Here is a 19963-nt window from a genome sequence, read left to right on the forward strand (position 1 = left end):
ATGTTTAATTGTTTAAGAATTTTTGTCATTTCATAACAAAATTATGAATTTTTAGGAGGAGTAGTTACCTACCCAACCCATGTAATTCTTGTAGGTGGGTAGTAAAATTTTTTTTGACCGTTTTCGGGTTCCAGGACGGGTTTCAGGAGCGCAGGAGTCCCAAACGTCGGAGTGGAAAAACGCAGGAGTGTTAAAATATTAATTTTATTAAGTATTTCTATAGAGATTAGGTTAGGTTAAGATATGAAAGAACAAATAAGCCCCCCCCCCCCCCTGCAGGGGTTAGGCATTTAAAAAACCTATAAGATGGTCTAAAATAGGTTAGGTTAGGTTAAGTATCCACTCCGACGTTTGAGACTCCTGCGTTTGTCGTAGGACCCGTTTTTGACTCTCCATATTTAGGTTTTTACTCCTCCCCCTCCCTCCAAAAAAAATAAAAGCTTGAAAGCCCTCTTTTCTTTGATTGCTACACTACCTATGGAGATAACAATTTATGCTTGAAAAATGATAGTTACTGAAAATTGTCTATTTTACCTCAAATTTTGTTTAATCTTTATGTTAATAAAACGGTTGAAAAAAAATCAGTTAATCTTGAATTCCTGATCTATGACTAGGAGAGTCTGTAAACCATCTGTAGGAACCATTGGAGCCAGTCTCTGCACCATACTCATTCTATAATAGATATATATGATTAGGTGAGTCTGTAAACCATCTGTAGGAACCATTGGAGCCAGTCTCTGCACCATACTCATTCTATAATAGATATATATGATTAGGAGAGTCTGTAAACCATCTGTAGGAACCATTGGAGCCAGTCTCTGCACCATACTCATTCTATAATAGATATATATGATTAGGAGAGTCTGTAAACCATCTGTAGGAACCATTGGAGCCAGTCTCTGCACCATACTCATTCTATAATAGATATATATGATTAGGTGAGTCTGTAAACCATCTGTAGGAACCATTGGAGCCAGTCTCTGCACCATACTCATTCTATAATAGATATATAAGATTAGGAGAGTCTGTAAACCATCTGTAGGAACCATTGTGCCTAGTCTCTGCACCATACTCATTCTATAATAGATATATATGATTAGGTGAGTCTGTAAACCATCTGTAGGAACCATTGTGCCCAGTCTCTGCACCATACTCATTCTATAATAGATATATATGATTAGGAGAGTATGTAAACCATCTGTAGGAACTATTGGAGCCAGTCTCTGCACCATACTCATTCTATAATAGATATATATGATTAGGTGAGTCTGTAAACCATCTGTAGGAACCATTGGAGCCAGTCTCTGCACCATACTCATTCTATAATAGATATATATGAATAGGAGTGTCTGTAAACCATCTGTAGGAACTATTGGAGCCAGTCTCTGCACCATACTCATTCTATAATAGATATATATGATTAGGAGAGTCTGTAAACCATCTGTAGGAACTATTGGAGCCAGTCTCTGCACCATACTCATTCTATAATAGATATATATGATTAGGAGAGTGTGTAAACCATCTGTAGGAACTATTGGAGCCAGTCTCTGCACCATACTCATTCTATAATAGATATATATGAATAGGAGTGTCTGTAAACCATCTGTAGGAACTATTGGAGCCAGTCTCTGCACCATACTCATTCTATAATAGATATATATGATTAGGAGAGTCTGTAAACCATCTGTAGGAACTATTGGAGCCAGTCTCTGCACCATACTCATTCTATAATAAATATATATGATTAGGAGAGTCTGTAAACCATCTGTAGGAACTATTGGAGCCAGTCTCTGCACCATACTCATTCTATAATAGATATATATGGTTAGGAGAGTCTGTAAACCATCTGTAGGAACCATTGGAGCCAGTCTCTGCACCATACTCATTCTATCTATAATACAAAGTAGAACGATGTCTGTCTGTCCGTCTGTCCGTCTGACCGTCTGTCCGTCTGTCTGTCTGTCCCTTAAGATCTCGGTAACCACTGAACCGATCGGATTCTCCTCTTCAGGGTATCTACCTATTGGTCCTGTGGTGGTTTTAAGCTATTTTCTCGGGGGGTGGGACACCCCCAACCCCCCCAAAAACCAAAAAATCCCCCCCATTTTTTTTTTTTTTTTTTTTTTTTTTTGAAGGAGATTTCCATGGTCCTTTACGATTTTCGCAATAATTTTTTTTTATCACCTCTTGGGGCAAAGCCCCTAGAGGCTAGGGGCGAAGCCGCTAGTAATAGATATATATGAATAGGAGTGTCTGTAAACCATCTGTAAGAACCATTGGAGCCAGTCTCTGCACCATACTCATTCTATAATAAATATGAGACAAAATTGACTGGAATATTATAGAACTCACGAAATTTTTTTTAATGCCTAAAAACCATCCTAAATAATTAAACATACATAAACAATTGATAGTCTTTCAAAAAAAAATTCATTTAGTCATTAAATAATACAAAATTAATTTTTTTTCGTTTTGACTTTAGCAACGCCATCAATTTTAACACATTGAAGAGGAGATACTAATTTTGTTCTAAAACGCACAATTTTCAGAGTTAAAACATGAGTAATACCTTAATCTCTTCCTTTAAACTTGCTTGAAAATCGAAAACCTTTAAATCAACACATTTATTAATGTGTAGGAGTACAGCTCTTCACAAGTCATTTTTACCTGGAGGTCGATTGTGGAAAAACTCCTGCCTAATATAAATTTTTTTTTTCATAAATGGAATAGTCTATACTTGGGTAAAATTTGGTATCAATTCTAGATTGGAGACGTTATTCTAACTAGTTCTATAACTGATTAATCTGTTTCCAAAAATTTAGCTTTCTTTCTTTACACTTCTTTGTACTTTTTTTTCTTTTCAAAATGATAAAATGTTTTAACAAATAGTCTTAAATATATGAGGTAATATAGATAGAAAAGGATATCCAGGGAGTTTGGCTATATCTTCCCTTATTACCTCTTGGCAGATGAACTATCCCTTCCTGTTAAACCTACATAAATGGGACACAAAAAAATACATTATGCATGAAAACAACTTTACAGTAGCGAAGCTACTTGAAAATTAATTTTGTTTAAACCATAGGGTGTGTTTTAGTTAATTATGAGAAAATATATCAACAGTAACGAAAAACTGCTGAGCTGCAAAATTGTTGTAATATTTATTAATAGCCACAGCCAGCGGCTGGTAGTTTGCAGCTCAACAGTTTTTTGTTACTGTTGATATATTTTCTCATAATTAACCAAAACAACCCCCCAAAAAAAACAAGATTGCATGTTCAATTTTACAAGTTTAGCTGAATAATTGCACCAGTGGTCAGCCGCCAAACCGCCAAATTAAAAGTTTTGCAGAATATTTATAGACTGACCCATTGTATTATAATTCAGAGCTCTATCTTGAATATGGGCCTCAGAGCGCACTGTTACTGTGAAAGTGTACAACCCCCTTCCCCTTATTTTTAAAGTACAAAATCTATTCTGAAATAGACAAACGGACAAAGTGAGTTATAGAGCTGATTATCTGTTATCACAAGAAAGAAAAGAAAGAGCAGTCTGACCGCTACAGATGTGTTCTACTTAATTATGCTCCATATTTATGTGAATAGCTACAAGAATTTTCAGCCTTCTATCTTTTACAGGAGCTGAAAAATCACGATTCCACCCCCCCCCCATCCCCGTTTTGTCTCTAACAGGCGGACTAACAGATGGACATTTCAAATTTTAGAGCAGCTTTGCTACTAAAAGAAATAATACATTGTGAAAATTAGTTGTGAAAAATATAAGCGGCTTAACAGCAGTCCGACTGCTATGGATGTTTTATACTTAATTATGCTCCATATTGATTGAATGTTTACGAGAAGTTTCAGCCTTCTATCTTTTATAGGAGCTGAGAAAATGATGTTTCCCCCTTTTTGTCTCTAAAAGACGGACAGACATTGCTACTAAAAAAATAATACATTGTTAATTTTTATTTAACCCTTAACGGTTGGGGGGGGGGGGGGGCGTTGAACGGTATGATCCTGCAGGTCCTGATCCTCCAGGTCTCCATAAATCTTTAAAAAACTCCTGTGGCCGCAATTTTTGACTTAGAGACGTCAAATTTTAAAAATAGGCTTTTCTTACATGTCTAACGTATTAAAATTTTATAAAGATCCGCCGCCGTTTCCGCCGACCACCGACTGCGGCGGCTGGCAGCTGCAAAATACAGCTGCGACCGCTGAAATTTATGTTTTAATATTTCTAATATAAAATTTTACATAAAGAAAAAATTTCCTAGAAAAAAATGTTATTCTAGCTTCAAAAATAAGAAAATTACAGCCGTTTGAAATTTTTAAGTAAAAAAGGACCTAAAAACAAAGGTTGTTAAATAAAAGGGTGAAGGAAGCTAAAATTGGCTTTGACTTATAAAAGGTCGAAAATTCATTATCAAACAGGGGACTTGCACAACAAAAATTACCCCTCTAACTCTAATAGGAACTGAGATAATAGGGGGGGGGGGAGCCTTGAACGCCCCCCCCCCCCCAACCAATTAAGGTACGGCAAGGCGCACGACTGTTAAAAGTTAAAAGGATGACAATATTCATTAAAGCAAAGCTCTTAAGATCAAAAAGAAATTGATGTAAAATCATGGTTGCCGTTTTAGATTTGTAATATTTACTATACCTTATACATATTGAGCTGTGAAGCATATCATGGATGCTTATATTCATCACAATCATTGGATCTTCGTTTAGGAAGGCCTAAACAGCTATTTGTTAAATCATTTTATCATTTTGACAAGAAAAAAAAGTACAAAAAAGTGCAAAGAAAGGAAGCTAGATTTTTAGAAAAAGATTATTCAGTTATAGAACTAGTTAGAATAACGTCTCCAATCTAGAATTGATACCATATTTTACCCAAGTATAGACTATTCCATTTATGAAAAAAAAATTTTATATTAGGCAGGGGTTTTTCCACAATCGACCTCCAGGTAAAAATGACTTGTGAAGAGCTGTACTCCTACACATTAATAAATGTGTTGATTTAAAGGTTTTCGATTGCCAAGCAAGTTTAAAGGAAAAGTTTAAGGTATGAATCTCATGTCAACTCTGGAAATTGTTGAAATGAGAACAAAAATACGGTTTTAACATTTTTGTGTTGGCAGCCATGGCTTCACCATAGACGATAAGAAAAATATAAAAATCTCTTTCAATTGTTGGAAAAAATATTTTTTTTCAACACACCATCATTTCTTAATGTATTTTTCATAATTAAGGATAGTTTTTAGGCTTTTTCCGTTCATGCGTGATTTTTTTGTATAAGGAAGTAAGAAGTGCTCATATATATGATTCGGAGAGTCTGTAAACCATCTGTAGGAACCATTGGAGCCAGTCTCTGCACCATACTCATTCTATAATAAATATATATGATTCGGAGAGTCTGTAAACCATCTGTAGGAACCATTATTTCAAGTCTCTGCACCATACTCATTCTATAATAGATATATATGATTAGGAGAGTCTGTAAACCATCTGTAGGAACCATTGGAGCCAGTCTCTGCACCAAATTCATTCTATCACAGATATAACATTTTTAAAAAGCTTTTAATAGTGTATGTAAAAATTACGTCATACAATACAAATGCCCAATGATAGGCCAACACAAAGACTAATTTACCAATAGCAGGCCACTTTTACATTTTAATTGATCAATGGTAGGCCAGAATGACGTCATTTTTAGAGGGACTATAATAAGGTTTTCGACATTACATAAGCTTGATTTATGATATTTGAATTTGTTAATTGTTTGATTTTATAAAAACGTATTAATTTAATAGTTAAAAAAAATATTATAGAGTTTGTTAGAAATATAAAAGAAATAAAAATAGCATTACATTTATTAGTCATTGTTGTAAAATTTAATAATATCCAAATATATTTATGTTCTACTTTATACCATTTTGTTAATTTAATGAGAGACAACTAAATTGGTTAAACAACAACCGTGGAAGCTTTCTCTTGGTCTCTTGTGTTAATTATAGTTTTACAAAGTGGAATAGGACAAGAGACTAGAACCATACCTTAGTTTCAACTTAGCAACAATTAGCAACAAAAAATCACAAAACCTATCAATATTGAGCTTAAATTTAAACTGTAATTTAATCCTTATATTGAAGTAACAGGATATTTGTCTGTTTGTCTGTCTATGTGTCTGTACCGAAGGATCTCGCTAACCGCTGAACCGACCAGGTTCTCCTTAACAAGGTAGCCTTTCAAGTTCACGGAAAGGTTGATAACTATTTATGGGGAGGGTTCGACCACCCTCCCTAAAGAAATCGACAAAAATAAAAAATAAAAAACGCCGCCCTGCGGACATTTTTGCAATTTTCTAAAAACATAACACCATCTATCGGCGAAATTCAATATTTTTTGTAAATAGCTGATTTTGAAATAGATTGTAAAGAAACAATTTTACGTGTCCCTAGAGGCCTCTAGGGGCGTAAACGATAGTACTAACTTAACTTAACTGTTAATTTTATCCAGTGACGTGCACACTGCACACCGATTTACTAGAGGGGTGTTATAAAATTGAAGGGATTGAAAGAAAGGTAAGGTAGGTTTTCTCTATTTCAATTTCAAATGGGGTGTTGACAACCCTCTAACCCCCCCTATCGCACGCCACTGCTTTTATCAATATTATACTGTATGGGATATAATTTTAATTGATAAACTCAGGGGTAGCTATTCTAACAACCAATTCTACAAAAAAATCACGAAATCTTTTAAAATATAGTGGAAGTATATTTTGCTCTTTATGTCATTGAAGAGGGGTGGGTAAGAAGGGGAGAAAAAGGGGAATGGGGTTATTGGGAAATTTTCCTTTAGAATTGTTTGTCAGAATATCATTCCCTTTTCCCTGGATGAACTGAACAGTACCTGATCTTCGCTGTATCCAGAAATGGTGTCGCCTCCAGGTAGTTCCAGGAATCTAAAATTAACAAATTTATATCCCTTTATTAGTCCTTGTTTTATCATCTATTTTCGATGCATCCAAAGGCCTGTAAGGGCACTTGGGTTTGGGAGAGTGGTGGGGGATTTTTTAGAGACGGTGGTGGTACCTTCTACAAAAACTAGTTACAAACCGTCCAAGGACCTATGAGAAGCAACAGTGTAAAGCGTTACAGCGGTTAGTGAGATCCTTCTGTACGGAAAAACAGACACACACATCCTGTTACTTTTATACAAGGATTTTAGAATCCTTTAAAGGCCTCTACTGGGAATTAAGGTCAAAACTTAGACTAAAAATTGGAGAGTGGGTAAATATTTTTTTCAAAAAGATATATTTACATTTTTCTTAGAAATAACGTCTATATAAACGTAACATTGCGCACGAAACCTAGATAAGTTTTATTATGAAAAATAGAAAGAAATAATGTTAAAATAGATTTGTTGAGTAAGATTTTAACAAGGATAACACCATCCATACGTAGGAATATACACTAACATATGAAATATATCAGGAAAAGCAAATTATTAAAATAATTAGTCATTATTTAGGATCTATCAACCCCCCTCCCCTATTTGAAACAAAATTAATAATAAAATAAAATTAATTTGTGGAAAATCAAAAATATCCAAATTTTCTTGAATAACATCCGAGTAAATTCTTATTTCCAAATAGGGTACACACTATCCGTAGAAGTAAACTTTAGAGTATCCTCGATAATAAAATGTTTAATCTAATCTTTTCTTAATAGCTTTCTGAATAAATCTACCACATAATTACTAGTGACGATATTAAGTTATTAAGAATAGTTATTTATATCCTATTTATCGCATCGGTATTATAGACAGATTTCCGCAGATATAAAAATGAAAACTTAAACCAGTTTTGTTATCCACGTGGGGCCGAAGTCCCGTGCTAACAAAACTGGTATTAATTTTATCATTGATATTTGATATTCGTGGAAAATTGTCTGTAATGCGATGATATACGATAGTTTTCAGTATGGCTGAGAACCGGTTCTAATCCAGTGTATATTAATCGGTTTCGAGGCCAAACTAGAAAATAAATGTTATTATGATTAAGAACATAATTTGAGAAGGATTCTTAGAATTTGATCTTAAGGCAATGAATAATAGATTTGTGTACACCTCCAATCATAATAAACAACTTTTCATTTAAATCTTTTATTGATTATTAGTGGAAAAATTTAAGAACTGTTGATTTTTACCAACCAATCTATATCTAACAAAAGTACCCCCAAGTTTATAAAACTTTGAGTACTTTTATAGTCCAATGTACTACTAAAAGGTAAAGCCAAATCATTAAATCTATGATTTTAGAACATTTATAGACATAAAAAGAAAAAAACATGACACATGAGTAGCTTATTAAAATAAATCCTTTAAATTCCCCTCTAAAACATAATTACTTCTTAATTATATAATGATAAAAACACCGAGTAAATGAATTAATAACTGACCCTTGATAAACTAATTAATAACCACGGAGATAGGTATAGGACAATGGACAATAAACCTTCCCTTTTTAAATTGGTTTTTGTAACCTTTAAATTTGAATTGTAAAATGATTCCTTTTTATGCTTAACCCCTGAGGGCCCTATACCTGCGTTGCCCAAACTCTGCAGCACTATCTTGCCCCAATAAAAAGTAAAGCACTATTAAATGAAAAACTATCCCACTTCATTTTTATTTCTTTGAAATAAAGGGAGGGTGTTTCTGAGCTCAACTAGGAAATTTGAGTGAAACCACCTACACATTAATCTTGCCAAATGATCTTTATATTTAGGGAAAAGTTCTCTTATCACAAGGCTTAAAAACTTTTACTTGTTGGCTAAAACTAGCGTTTCCAATACTTTTCAACTATTAATTTTACTCTACAAAATAGTTAATTTTGTTTATTATCATTGGGAATGTATATTGAGTTATATATCCCTTTGATCCCTGGGTGTAATATATATCCATTTACAAAAAGAAAACAAAAATAAATATTTATCACAGGGATTAAATCATAAAGTGTAACATTTTGTCAATTGGATGTTGATTTAAAGTTTGTTTCATATTGAAGAGTTAAAATTGAATAAAGCGCCATCTCTTGAGGTTGGAGAAATTCCTTATTAATTAGGTTATGTGAATGTTTTAGAAATCACGGAATGCCTTGGCCTATAACATGCATATTAAGATCTTCCAGACAAAGGTCATGTAATAAAAGGTCAAGTGGTCTATAAAGCTACTCTTAGAATATGAATCTACCAAAAAGTGTTTAAACAATTCTTTACCCATGGAAGATTATTGTCTGTCCAACGTTCGGACAGTACCTAATTGCAGAGTAACTTCGCTTCTACTTCCAACTTCTAAGAACTGTTTTGGTAATTAATTTGTTATGTTAAAAGAAATACAAGTAAACATAAACAGCACATTCAACCCACATGGGTATATCAGGGTAATAGAGTAATTAATAAGATCAAGTATGTTCATAAGTAGCGCAGCAGTTGAAAGTTAACAATAGCTAGAAAAGTAAAAGGATGCATAAAGTTGGCAAAGGGAAGAAAAAATAAAAGATAGTGTAAAGAATCTTAATATAAAAATCACTAAAAAATTCCAGCTAAAATACTTTAAAGTTGGGATATACAGACAAAAGGACGCGTAGATTAATTATAGAGAAGCTGCGCTACTCAAAAGGATGACAACATCTAAAAAGCAAAGCTAAAAATAAAAGAATAATCAGACGAACAATACAAATTATAGACCTATAGAATGACAGTTCTTTCTTGTGACATATCTGTCGATCATATGGCTTTATTAAAAAGTGCTTATGGGTGAAATTATTTCGACATGCATTTTTTCTAAAGACAAGTCTTCAATTGTCTATATCGACTATAAACCATTAATAAAAGTGTGCTTGTCTGACATAAAATCTATATAACATTAACGTCAGACAAACCATATTATTAAACGAAATTTAAACAAATCTATATGACCATGTCCTTGCTCCCCTTAACTTCTTCTTTATACCAACCAAGGGAAGGGGGGAGGGGGTGGGACATTGAGCTGTTTATTACACTAGTCCCCACAGTTTTATTATAGCGCTTTTTATTCATTGGCTTATCAACTTTGGAACTTTGAAATTTGATAGGTTGGTCATTAAATTAGGTGTCCAAATGTTAAAAGTACTAAATTTTAATCTACAAAAGGGTAATTGTGTTTATCATAATTGGGAATTTATATCAATTCATCGGCCATTGTCTTATCCCTTTAGATCCTTAGTCTAATCTATGAAACTATGTTCTTGCTCCCCTTGCCCATATGTAGTGTTCATATAAAAATGAAATCAAAGCAGAATAGCAAATTTAATTAAACAAACTAAATTTAAGTCCAAAAGTAATAAAATTAAACTATGTTAAAACTTTTCAAAACGCACACACATAATTATCTGGAACCATTGTTTAAGAGGTCATTAGGGTCATACTTTTGAATACCAATGATGATTTTCAAAGGCATAACAATTACTACTAAATTTCCACTGCATTAAGTGACCTCTGACCAAACGAAATAGTTTCCATCCATCTGTTGTATGACTTTGGAAATTGTCGTGACTGAATGACGAACACATCCCATCACATAATTTTAAAAGCGATGCTTTTCTTTAATAATATGTCAGTCAGTTTGCCCCAGATTAATATTGCTTTATATCAGGGATCTAAAGGGTGATACACAAAATTACCCCTTCTGTATATTATGATTAGTTGTTGAAACGTTTAAACACTCAACTTAAAAAGAAACAAATTAAAATTAACTAAGGTCCCCTAAGCTATTAAGCCAACGAATAAGAAAAAGTTTCTGTAAAACTTTGTGGAATAGTCCCTTCCTGCAAAAAAACACAACTCATCAAGACTACAGAAAATCTTTGATGGTAATGATATGCGCACAATGAATAACTGTTCTTTTACATATTGCTGATGCTGCCCTACTAATGGATGTTATCATGTTATCGTCCTTGTTTTATCTATAAAATTAGGCATCAGGCATTGTACTTATCTCATAGACCGGGGTCACAGACAATTATTCTAATAAAAATATTTATGAGGCGGAGTGTACAATTTAGAGAGTCAGTATTTTATTGACTAAAATATTGCTAGGTATATTAAGAAAAGCAAGATCGTCCAATCTTTTTCATTTTTTTTTTTTTTTGAGGGGGGGAAGGGTAAAAATTTAAACCTTTACCTTCCCCCCCTCCATTGGACGTTCTTTTATCTAAAATACTGTACAACAATATCTATCAGTTCATCTATCTATCTAAATCTTAAATTTAACTGCTGGAACGACAAGGTTCTGCTTCTCAGGAAACATATATCTACTGGTCCTGTGGTAGTTTTAAGCTAATTTCTAGAAAAAGGGGGGGGGGGGACTAAAAATTTGTAATGAATTTGACCTGTTTTGAGTCGTGGTAAATAATCCTTTACATCCTTTAAAAAATATTCGTTGGTAGAATTTTAACGTCTTTGCATATAACATTGCCGTTTCAGAGATCGAATCCATTACCTACCAAACAAAAAACCGCGGGTAAAATGACAAAGGGCCATACCTTGCATCTCCATCAATCCTTCTGCTCTGTCTCTCCTTGAAGACTACGGTTGGTTCCACCTCAGAGCCTAGAGCAAAGCTGTCAAAACCTGAGATAATTACATATTAAATAGATCGAACTTGCCTTGACTATTTAGTTACTACGCGAAGATTTATAGTGCCTATAAAAATGACGTCATAGTGGCCTGCCATTGGTCAAATAAAATGTATACTAGCCTGCCATTGGTAATTTATTTTGTGTATTTGCCTATCATTGGTCATTTGTATTGTATGACATAATTTTTATAGGCACTATAAAAAGCATCTAACTATGCAATATTAATTTTTGCAAGTAGGGTTTTGAAACTTAAGTGGTTAAATCAATCTCCAAACCCCTCTATATTAAAATAAAGAGCATTTATTTGAGGAAATCTTACTATAGAAGAAGCACTCCCAAAAAACATTTTTAAAGAATTCACGAATTACTAGGATTCCAAAGTCATATTATGTTTATAATTAATTAATGATAAAATACGCTGGTTTTATTCTTTTTAACCTTATCCATTTTGCACTCTTAACGTTAATATATAAGAGATTTTGGTACTGTCCCTCAAAGTGCCAAGCGAGCACAACCCCCACACCTACCATCTATCACGGAATTTATTGAATATAATGGGAAGGGAAAGTCTTTTTCTTATGCCTTAACCCTTCAGTGCCTATAAATCCGGTACTTTAATCTCCGTCTGACCAAAATTTAAAAAAAACAAGCACTAGAAAAAAGTAACCCTCTCCCATTTTCATTTTTTTTATAAGATAGTTGGGGGTCTGTGCTACACTATACATTTTAGGAGAAATCGCCGAGATTATTTTCTTTTTATTTGAATAAAGAAATCTGGCTAATGCACAATTGCTGTAAAAGTAACAAACAATTAAGTAAGGAAAAAGAAATAATGACATGACCTTATGGGGTAATAAAATACAAAGGATATATGTATAAAACGTGGTTTTTATATGTCAGGGTAAATTTTATGTTGCTAAAATAGTGTTTATTTATTGGTCAAAAGGTTCCTAAAGAAGAGGGGGATTGGATGGAGTAAAGGGTATTATGTATTGTTTAATTCGCCAGCTGGAAACATCAGTTTATTAGAGTAGAGGAAAATCTGGTGCAATATCCAAGTAATTATATGTCGATTTAAAAAACAAAGATGTAAAAAAAGCAAACTAATAATGTTTAATTTTGTATCACAGTAATTAATAAATGATATGCAAAAAATGATGGATGAAATCATGGATGTTAAGAACACATTTGCGTGTTGAAATCAGGATAATTTAGGTCAGGTTCACCCCTATTAACTCCCCCCCCCCTCCCTGCATGTCACTTTCAAAATTCAAAATCTAACCTGGAAAGCCTTCTGAGAATCCAGAATGGAATAGTGAGGATGAATCATGATGGACAGGTTTGTGGCTAGCTGGCTTAGATGAATATCCACCTAAATTGATAATTGAAACTTTATTCTATTGTATTATTCTATTGTATCATGATGTAAGTTTTTTGTTTGTTTGTCTATTAATATCCCACTAACCAATGAATTAGTTAATTTTTTTATTTATTTTAGAGAAGCTTTATCTGGGTCCCAGGATGGCTTTAAACTATGAAATTTCTAAATGTAAGTTCTAAGATGGGTATTGAGCATTTTTTTAAGAAATTTAAGGCCAGAGTTTTAAAAATCTAAATCATAAACAGACAAACATATAAGCAAATGAACTTTTAACAAATCTTTAACCTTATCTGATTTTAAAAATAAATTAAAATTATTTACTAAGTATATTTGCGATTACTTTTATTTAATGAAATCTTCCAATTTTTAACATGTACAAAACGGCCTGCTTAATTGCTTCAAGATCCATGTCAGATCTATATAGGAAATAAATGTCTATAAACGAGCTCAAGTTTTCCAAGGAATATATGATTAAAACTCATAGTGCTCCAATAATCCATAATAAACTCTCATACCCAGAACGATAAGACCCATTATTTTACTTTATCAAAAATAAATTCATTTTTTTCATTTCATGTTGCTATTTACCTTATATTGATGTATTTAATTTCTAATCATAAAAAAGAAAATTTAAATTTATAATATGATAAATTTAAGAAAACTATGTTTTAAAAGAATTCGATTGTGGCGACATTTTGTGTGTTCAAATATTAAACTAAAATTGTAATCATCATCATTAACCCTTTGGTGATGGTAATGTAAAGAAAAAAATATAATTTAAAAAAATCTTTTAAAAATCATTTAAATTATTAAATATTTACTTTCTTTTAGATAGTAATGCCGGTTGAGGAAAATAGATTTATTGAGAAATAGATATGCATATAGAAAACTAGCCAATAGGGAGATAATTATATCGAGCCAACTCTAGTTCATTTATATTAATAGGGTAACATTATGTTCAATTTTACGTAGTAGATACGTGAAAAATAAAATATCAAAATCTTATTTTTAGGTTTTTTTAGAGTTTTATCAAAATATGGCTTCGTGCATTTTGTGAAGCCACTAATAAATTTTAAAATTATGTGATTTAAGTTGAATGTTCAAATTCAATGCATTGATATAAAATCAGAATTGCAGCTTAAAATATGACATAGATGGTAATTAAAGCTTATGAATATGTTTAGCTTTACATAATATTTCACATTTAGGGCATAACTGAAAAAAAAACTTTTTCAAAAGAATCAAACGTAAATAATACCTATTCTACAATTTATACTGTTTATAAAAACAACATTTGTATCTCAGATATTTTAGAAATAAGATTCCAAAGAAGCCTTTTAACTCATAAATAAATACTTTTAACCTACGATTTAAGGTCTTTTTGCTTCAATTTTTATTCGATGATAAAAATACAAAAATATGCATTTTCTAATATTCTTGCCAATAAGAATGAACAAAAGAAAAGAAAATTGAGAATTAAATTAAAAGATACAATTAAAATTAGAAGGGGTATGGGCCGGGGAAACAATAACTACGGCAAAAATATGAAAAAAATTATGAAAAGTTTTTCAACAAATATTACCTGAAAACCCGTGGTCATTTTCATGGAATGGTGTTAGAGAGCCCTGACTGTTGTAGCTACCTTGACCATGTTTAAAGGGTTCTACTTCAAAGTGGTGGGTCGGTTTATACGGCTCGGGTTCATGGTAAGCTGGTTTATATGGTTCGGGTTCATGATAGGAAGGTTTATACGGCTCGGGTTCATGGTAAGCTGGTTTATATGGCTCGGGTTCATGGTAAGATGGTTTATATGGCTCGGGTTTATGGTGAAGTGGTTTATACGGCTCGGGTTCATGGTAAGTAGGTTTATACGGCTCAGGTTCATGAAGGAAAGGTATATACGGCTCTGGCTCCTGATAGGGATTTGGTTCGTCATAATAAGGTTCATACGGTTCTGGATTATAGGGCTCTGGTTCGTAGTGAGGTTCTTCATACGGCTCTGGCTCATAGTGGCTAGGTTTATAAGGCTCTGGTTCATACGGCTTTGGTTCTTGGTACGTATGCTTATACGGCGCTGGATTATGATGAACAGGTTCATGTGATTGGTGATGTACTGGTTTAGGATGGACAAGTTTAATTGGATGGTCTGCATTTCCATATCCAGGTTTACTTTGGATTGGTGGTCTGAAATTTGGCCGTTTGTAGATAAATGGTTTTGCATAATGTTTTGGCTTTTCATATAAAGGTTTCTTGGGCGGTTCATAGTAAGGTTCTGGTTCATGGTATGGTTCAGGTTCATAGTAAGGCTTGGGTTCTTCATAATGTGGCTTAGGAGGTTCATAATGTGGCTCTGGTTTGTACACAGGTTCTGGTTTGCCATAATTGGGCTCCGCCGGTCTTCCGTAATACGACGGCTTCTCAATGTGGGGGTATATGGGTTGTGTGCCAGGCACATTGTAAACAGGATCCTGGTGTGGGATTATATTATCATGGATGGGATATGGTGGGTCAGGGAAGGATGGTGGGGTGGTGGTGGGTGTGTAGGGCTTTGGGGTGTACTCTATGGCCTCGTTGTCTTTGTGCTTCCATGGGTCCTTCACGTACAGCACGGAGGGATCTTTAGGTGGCCTGCAAACAAATTTTTATATTTAATCTAAATTTTTAGTAAATATAAACATATTTATAGTTGTTTAAAAAGTTGTCATGAATATTGATTCTGAAAAAATTTCTTTTTGAAGAATAATCATCTATTTTGTTATTTATAAGAAAAAAAGTACATTTTGGCTTAATAATGATTACATAGACTAGCATAAAAGTTAAATTAAATATATCTTTTCCTTATGATAAATCAAAGTAAAGTAAAACAATAAAAAGCTAGTATTGTTTTAAAAGTATTAGATTGATTGATTGATAAGAATCACCTCAAAAGCATTGTTTACAAGAATCCTGGTCACGTGTGATAAATGGCTATACCTGTATTTATCTGTGTATGTGTGGTCTTTCAAAATGGCCGCGGGTATATGCTTAGTAGTAGATTCAACACCAACAAAATCACCAAACCTCCCAGCATCAGAAAATGCGCCATTTTTGCCACCAAAACCATTAGAGTCAAAACGGAAGTCGTTAAAGTTAAAATTTTGACTAGACCCAAAAAATCCACTGTCTCCCAAATCTTGTCGGCGGTTTTGTCGAGTTCTGGTTGATGACAGCGATGTGGAAGTAGCCTGGGTTTCCAGCGCCCTGTCATAGTATTGGCGTTGCTGTTTGTGCTTGGTTGTCGTTTGTTGGGAGTCTTGACTTGAAGTTTGTTTTTCGTCGTCGCCATAAGTGAATTCAGCTGGGGGCTCTTCATTCCTAGAAAATATTGCTTTGTTAGCAAATTGGTAATTATTACTTAGTTTCTTAAATTTCTTGAAATTACAGTAACAATCGATATATAATTAATTGAATGTTACACCATATATTCTCCTACTCTAATAAATGGTCCTTCCAGCTAACAAAAAAAACGTTATCACCAATCCACCCCTTTTACACCATCCATTCCCCTCAAACTGTAGGAAAGAAATGATAATAAATGAGGCCTAAATTAGCAAACTAAATTGACGGAAAAATTTTCCCTGTCAAAATATCCATGTATTATGTTGTACATTAACGTGACCAAAATAGTATGTAAATTTAACGAATAAGATAATGTATTTGAAAACTGCTTTGTTTTTATGTTATTACTTGGATCTTATACCAGATTTTCATATTCTCTAATAAAGTGAAACTTGCAGTTTGCTAAAATCTATCTCTAAATAATAGCTCCATTATAATATTTTTACCTTCTTCCATATTCTTGTGACTCTACAGGTGCCAGAACAGTTCCAAGCCAGGCAGAATCATCACCAACAGATTTATCATCATTTGGAGGATTTTCAGTTGTATATCTGTCCCTAGAATTTCGATAAGACGTTTGATTTTTAACTGGTTGTCTGCTGGGTCTATTTTGATACCAAATCTTATTCTCTTCCTTTGAATCAACTGATACTTTGGGTACTTTGTATTCCTCCTCCGGCCACGGGTTCGAATCCCAGAATTTCTGGTCCCATGATTCTTTTTCTACAGTTGTCTCATCCTTAACCTTTTCTTCCACTATTATTGTTTGTCTGTTGGGGTAATTAAGCTTCAGAAAATCCTGAATAAATAACAAGGATGTTAACATCAATAATACTTAACATATCAGATTGTCGTACAAACAAACAAGTAGAGTGAGAAATTTTGATGGTCACCAAACTAAATGTTATTTCTATGTATAAACAATATTAGAAGTAAATCCTTAAGAAATTGCTAAACATGAACGAGCTTATGTTTTTAAGCTTGATTATAGTGATGCATTGCTTAAATTGTGTCTAATTGTAATAGGCATCGCAAATTCAAAATTAGAGTTAATAAAAAAATTGAAACAGCGTAAAATGCCCAAAAAAATGACATAATGCAATAAAATGACCAATGTTAGGCCAGTATACATTGTAATTGACTAATGGTAAAATTTATACTGGCCTCTCATTGGTCATTTTTTAGTGGCTCTTTACGATGTCTCAAAAAATTTACACAAGTAAAAAATGGGATCAAAATAACTAAAATAAAAAATAAATAAAAACTAAATGCCAATCTTCAATGTTTGAAATATTTTGGAACATTCTAAATTGTCGACATTAATTTATTGATAAATAATACGGACGGACAGACTGACCGTCATTAAATATAGAAAAGTTTTTCTTTTAATAAGAAAAAATTAATTGGTTAAATTTTCAGAAATGTTTTGAAAGATTTAAATTGTAATAATAATTATTGAATCCGTTGAATTTTCAATTCTAATAAACAGTTTTTTTGCATGGCAACATCTTAATTAATTCTCAAAATCATTTTAATTGAGAGTAGCCATTACAAACGAAAACAGTAAAAGTGTCGAACTATGACGTCAGAAAAAATGAACAATTAACCAATAAGAAGCCAGTATTCACTGTGGTAAAATATATAGCGGCCTCTCATTGGTTAATTGTTAATTTTTTCTGACGTCATAGTTCGACACTTTTACTGTTTTCATTACAAACAAACGCTGGAAAATTCCCTGAAAATTTTGGAATAACCGTTTATGAGTTTTTAGTGGACAGATATACTTATCATCCTATCATTTAATTTTTTTTTCGGAACTTAGCCCTCACGGGATTGCAAATAACCCCCAGAAAATGACTGCACCTTTATATTTTCTACTCATATTCATCTATTCTAACTGTTTGAAACTATGGATTTAAATACAAAATAGACTTTCATTGTATTTCTGTATTTACCGTTGTAATCTGTTGGTTAAATGTTTTTTTTTTTTTTTCAGTATAGCTTCGAAACCGATTAATATCCGTTGGATAAGAACCGGTTCTCAGTGATTCTAAAAAATTATGTATAGCATATAGCATAGTATTACAGACAATTTTCAATGAATATTAAAATAAATAAAAAAATACATAAATTAATGCTAGTTTTGATAGTTTTGATAGCTCGGGGCTTACAAAACTGGTTTTAATCTTATGATTTTCTATTTTAATATTCACGGAAAGGTGTCTTCAATACCATGCGATATATACCTAACCATTCTGTATTTACCTTTCTAATCTGATGGTTAAATGTTTTTTTTTCTGCACTACATATTCACAAACTGGACATACCTGGGAAGGTTTGACAACAACGGGGTGCAGGTTCGAAGCATCTGAATCCTCAGATGTCTCATTGTCTGCAGTTTGTACTACATCTTCAATTTTTTGTTCATCCTTTAGAAAATAGACATTCATAATTTATCATTTTTTCTATCATTTGCGGCAAAGCTATGCTACTACTCATCGATTCCCACGTCCGTCTGTTTGCCTGTCTGTCCGTCCATCCTGTTTTCCATTTTATGTCTAGCAATATATGTTCTCAACATTGTCTTTGAATTATCTCTTATTTAAAAGAAGCAACTACTCTAAATTGTACTTGGTCTGTATGTCTATCAACTATTATATGAAAAAAATGTGTTAGCAAAGGGGGGTCTTAGTGGCAAATAATGTTTTTTTTAATATATAATTTTAGAAATAAATTGTTTCTTATTCATGTTTATTCACGTTTTTCAGACACTGGATTCATTTTTTATTTTTCTTTTGTATTTTTTTAAAATTTCTCTTGGGAGGGTTGTTATACCCTCCCCAAAAATAGTTTTAAACCTTCCAAGGAAGTATAAAAGCTACCCTGTTAAGAACCTCATACGTTCAGCCGTTAGCAAAATCCTTCAGTACTGACAGACACACACATATAAACATCCTGTTACTTTATTATAAGGCTAGACTTTACAAATTTCCATTAATAAGAACAATCTGCTCTATAAACGTAGTTAGAATGTCCCTTTTGATTGTGGAGAGGTCTAAGGGTTGGCAAAAATATTCTAGTTTTAGAATCCAGGGTTACCAACTTTTCTTCATTCTCATTGCTACTTTCCACACCAACTCTTCGCGTTTTTAAATCGTATCTTCTTGTATTTTCACTTGAATGAGAGGTTTTATCATTAGAGCTTTGAGTTAGGTCGTTTTCAGGTTCAGTATTTCTCTCAAAGTCACTGAAATGCTTCAGAATATCCTAAATTGGTTGTCAAAAATCGAAATTATGAAAGCGAAAACTTTTTTACATTGTAGTTATCTCTATGTCCATAAGCATTAAGAGTTACTCTTATAATTAACGTAGTTAAGGTAAAATTGTAATATTAGTGTTAAACATATCCTTGAGATTCATGGTACAATAAGGTATGTTTGGTGAAAAAAACTTACAGTCATGACATTATTTTGATATTTGAAAAGGGTGATTCCTATAACGATACTAGTTTGTTCTGATATA

General features: G+C 32.9%; 1 protein-coding gene across 1 annotated transcript; it reads right to left on the reverse strand.

Annotated features, from left to right (window-relative positions):
• Positions 1-553: 553 nt before the first annotated feature.
• Positions 554-18891, reverse strand: LOC145322021 (uncharacterized). The gene is made up of 8 exons (XM_080163753.1): positions 18769-18891; positions 16888-17240; positions 16037-16417; positions 14646-15691; positions 12965-13054; positions 11587-11674; positions 6915-6966; positions 554-672 (listed from the first exon to the last, which is right to left on the reverse strand). The coding sequence occupies exons 1-8, from the start codon at positions 18889-18891 to the stop codon at positions 586-588; spliced, it is 2220 nt and encodes a 739-aa protein (XP_080019879.1). The 3' UTR covers positions 554-585.
• Between the last annotated feature and the right edge of the window lie 1072 nt (positions 18892-19963).

This window comes from Acartia tonsa, chromosome 6 (assembly GCF_053477335.1).
Source record: "Acartia tonsa isolate MP-2025a chromosome 6, ASM5347733v1, whole genome shotgun sequence".
NCBI classification, from domain to species: Eukaryota; Metazoa; Arthropoda; class Copepoda; order Calanoida; family Acartiidae; genus Acartia; species Acartia tonsa.

Coding starts and splice junctions, on each gene's coding strand:
- LOC145322021 (XM_080163753.1), bottom strand. CDS start 18,891: ATGAATGTCTATTTTCTAAAGGATGAACAAAAAATTGAAGATGTAGTA. Junction 16,418..16,887: donor TCACAAGAATATGGAAGAAG/GTAAAAATATTA, acceptor AATATTTTCTAG/GAATGAAGAGCCCCCAGCTG. Junction 673..6,914: donor CTGGATACAGCGAAGATCAG/GTACTGTTCAGT, acceptor TATCTATTATAG/AATGAGTATGGTGCAGAGAC.